We start from the raw sequence: 3,978 nt of genomic DNA, 5'->3' as shown, positions 1-3,978 counted from the left end.
TCAGATCAGTCTGTCCTAACTTGTCAATGTCTCTTCTTCCTCAGACATTCCCCCCGTGCCCAAAAGGAGCAAATGTCCAACAGCAGCTTTCTCAATGAAGTCTTTCTCCTGGTATTCATGGACACATGGGAGCTGCAGCTCTTGCACTTCTCCCTCTTCCTTGGCATCTACCTGGCTGCTCTCCTGGGCAACAGCCTCATCATCACAGCTGTAGCCTGTGACAACCATCTCTACACCCCCATGTACTTCTTCCTCCTCAACCTCTCCCTCCTCCACCTTGGCTCCATCTCCACCGCTGTCCCCAAATCTATGTCCAATTCTCTGTGGGATATCAGGTCCATTTCCTACTCGGGATGTGCTGCACAGCTCTTTTTCATTGTCTTTTTCATTTTGGCTGAGTATTCCCTTCTCACTGTCATGGCCTATGACCGCTATGTTGCCATCTGCAGACCCCTGCACTATGGGACCCTCATGGGCAGCAAGGCCTGTGTCAGAATGGCAGCAGCTGCCTGGGCCAGTGGCTTTCTCAGTGCTGTGCTGCACACTGCTAATACATTTTCAGTAGCATTCTGCCAAGGGAACACAGTAGACCAGTTCTTCTGTGAGATTCCCCAGATCCTCAAGCTCTCCTGCACAGACTCCTACCTCAGGGTGGTCTGGGCACTTGTGGTTACTGCCTGTTTAATCTTTGGCTGCTTTGTTTTCATTGTGCTGTCCTATGTGCAGATCTTCAGGGCTGTGCTGAGGATCCCCTCTGAGCAGGGCCAGCACAAAGCCTTCTCCATGTGCCTCCCTCACCTGGCCGTGGTCTCCCTGTTTTTCAGCACTGTAGTATTTGCTGCCCTGAAGCCTCAGTCCCTCTCCTCCTCAACTCTGGATCTGGTGGTGGCTGTTCTGTATTCAGTGGTGCCTCCAACAGTGAACCCCCTCATCTACAGCTTGAGGAACAAGGAGCTCAAAGATGCACTAAAGAAATTGATCCAGTGAGTACAGGGTCAGCGCTAATAGCTGTCCCATGTGCAGCTGCTCCTCATTCCCAAGGCATTTGGCAATGTAGTTACGTGTTGTTCATATCTTTCTTTCTTACATATTTTTCACTGTTACATTCTCCTAAAAGAATAAATATTTTGCTACCAGCCACTTGTCCTCAGGAATATCTCATTTGAATATTATCCAGAGATTCTCTTCAAGCAGAGAGCCAGGCTTCCCCTATCATCAGCAGAGATGGGAGAACCTCAGAGGTCACTAATCTGAGCTCCTTGGAAGCCTTCAGTGTAAGGAGGAAAGTTTCCCTTTGCAGTGTCTCTTTTGGCACTGACACCAAGGGAGCTCAGGGGCTCACAGTCAGCCTCAGACGACTACAGGTAACATTGTCCCATGTGTCCCATGTCCATTAAGAGAGCTCAGGTCCTCTTGCCACAGTCAGGGTGTGATCTCACACCCCTCTCCTGCAGGGATGGCAGCCGGCTTTCACCATGGGCTGACCCCTTCCCTCTCCAGTACTACCGCACTGAAAGCAAAGCAAGAGTCTGAAAGGAGGAGAGTCTGGATACAGGCTGTGGGAACAGGCCCTCTGCTCCTCAGGACTGTTCCCCCACTGCCAGAGGAGGCATTTTCTGGCTGCAGCCTCTGTGTGGGAGATGCATATTTCTTGGAGACACATCTAACATCTACCAACAGCAGCAAGACTTTCTCTTTCCAGGGCTTTTCTCCTCATTTCCACAGTGTCCTGCTGTGCTCTGATGTGTGTATGTGGCCTCAGTGCTCTTGTAACAGGAGTGATGGTAGATTTGTGCTTCCCTGTGCATTGCTGTGGGCTCAGGCATTGGGTGCATTTATGCCAGACCTGATCTACACAATAACATTCCCATAATGAAAGGGGATTGTCTCCATTCCATGCCTGAAGTCTGGCCTTTCTGCAGAAGCTGCAGTCAAAAATATGACCAAAGAAATCACACCATAAAAAGACCTGATGCTCTGCTTGTGAACTCCATGGGATCTGTGGGGCAAGCTCAGAGTCTACGTGTGACCTGTTAGGAACTGAGGGTTGGATCCAGGATTCATCTCTGGGTGACCGGTGCCAGAGGAGCTAGTGAATGATGTCTGGATTTCCTGCCCGAGGCTGTCCCACAGGTGATAGTGCTGATGACAGAGGCCCATCCTTTTGGAGGGTAATCTGAGCCCCCAGGAAAGCTCGGAGAATCTCCAGGTATGGCATGTGCCTAGGGTGGGCAGTGAGTGGAGTCGCTCTAAATGAGGGACAGCCCGTGGTGGAGTAACCAGGAGGCAGAGCACTAAATCCAGGTATACATGGGGAAACGAGGGCTCTGTGGTCCCAGGAGAGGCAGTGGGGAGCCAGGAGGCAGAGGGAAGGAGGCCTGGAGAGTGATTCAAGGTTCCCGCAGTGAAGCATCACAGGCTGGAGCCTTGCCTGGCTTATGCTGTGGACATGCCTGTGCCTGGCCCTGCACCTCTCAAGTCCGGTCCTGTCCCTGTCCTCATCCTCATAACCTGACTCCTGTCTCTGCCTCCACACTACAGACTAGAAAGCCTTCTAAAGGGATACTAGGACCCAAGCAGCACCCGGAGAAAGTTTTAGGTACAAGAGGTGGCCATATGCGCATAGCAATGCTTGTCTGACAGCCAATTCAAAGGAGTAAGGAGAGCTTCAGATTTGGACCCCTACTCAGCTAACACTGCATGCAGAATCTCAGCTGGATAAAAAAGTGAGGGCAGCCGCCTGTGGTGGATCTTATGATGATGCACAGTTAGGAGACGCAGCTCCCGCACCCCTGAGGGCAATGCTGGAGTCTTTTAGAAGTGAGCTGAGGTGGGGCTGGCACCTCCATGGTGGGTCAGGAGAGGGCAGCTCCCCTCTGCCATGCTGAGGCTGGGGCAGGGGCAGAGGCTGGGGCTGGACACAGCTTTTCTCTGGGGAGCTCCTGGAGGAGCTGCTCTGGGTGATCCTCCACCTCTGCCCTGGCAGCAGCACCAGCGCTCAGGGTGGTGGGCAGGAAGTACACAAGGGTGGGAGGAGGACTGGCTGCCCAGGAGGACCATTGGGACCGTGTCTGTGCACACTGGATGGTGTGAGGAAAGGCAGAGCTCAGCTGGGGCTGGAAACAGAGACCTCGAACACGAGAAGGGCTGCAGTTCTAAAAGACTTTTTTGCCTCAGCTTCCAGGACAAGCTCTGCCTGAGGCCTCCCAGTTGGCCAAGCCTCCCAATAGAATCTGGGGAATCTAAGCATCCACCCCAGCCCAGCATGGGCTGTGCCACATGTGGGTGCTAGCAGACATCATGCTCTTGGATCTGCCAGGGTCTGGATCACAGCAGAGGCCATGCCAGGCTGACCCTTTTGCCCTCATCAGGATACAGAGACCTGCAGGGGGACGGAGCTGGCCATGGACCACCCCCGCAGCTGGAGGAGTAGCCAGTGCTGGATAGCAGTTGTCTGAAGGGCTGGCCTATGATGTTCCCCTTGGGGCAGTTTGTGCCATGTAACACAGAGAGCAACCTGGGCTCTTCTCTCTGACATCCTCCATGTCCTGGTGCCTTTCCCAGGAGACCTGCATTTGCCCTGCAGGCACATGGCTCTGCTCCCACACTGCCATTCACAGGCATTAGCTGCCTGCTGGCACTGTTCCTCTCCTGGGCCCTGTCCAGTCCAGCAACTTCACTGCCGTCTCCTCAGCCCACCCAGCAGGGCAGCCCAGGATGGGGATGTTGCCAGACCAGAGCCTGCTGCAGGGGGGTTGCAGAGCTCTGGGCACTCATCCCACAGCCCCAGCCCCTTTGAAGGGCACAGAAGCTCCTGGGGACAGAGAGGGGTGTCAGTCTCCCCATCAGCTCACAGAACTGGAGGTTGGCAACTGGAGGTTGGAAACGGAGAACAATCACCCCATGTCATGAGTCTTTCCTCATGTCAATGTGTCTGTGCTGGCCTGGCTTATCTGATGGTTCCTGAATGCCTCCCCT

The 3,978-nt window shown here is 53.8% G+C and overlaps 1 protein-coding gene across 1 annotated transcript; it reads left to right on the top strand.

The window, feature by feature from the left end:
• The first annotated feature begins 240 nt into the window (after positions 1–240).
• LOC134154501 (olfactory receptor 14A16-like) lies at positions 241–987 on the top strand. Its single transcript, XM_062601174.1, has one exon. The coding sequence runs from the start codon at positions 241–243 to the stop codon at positions 985–987; it is 747 nt and encodes a 248-aa protein (XP_062457158.1).
• Positions 988–3,978: the final 2,991 nt, after the last annotated feature.

The sequence above is a fragment of the Rhea pennata genome, unplaced genomic scaffold (genome assembly GCF_028389875.1).
Source record: "Rhea pennata isolate bPtePen1 unplaced genomic scaffold, bPtePen1.pri scaffold_32, whole genome shotgun sequence".
Lineage (NCBI taxonomy): Eukaryota > Metazoa > Chordata > Aves > Rheiformes > Rheidae > Rhea > Rhea pennata.
The sequence above is the reverse complement of the archived record's forward strand: the minus strand, read 5'-3'. Positions and strand labels throughout refer to the sequence as shown.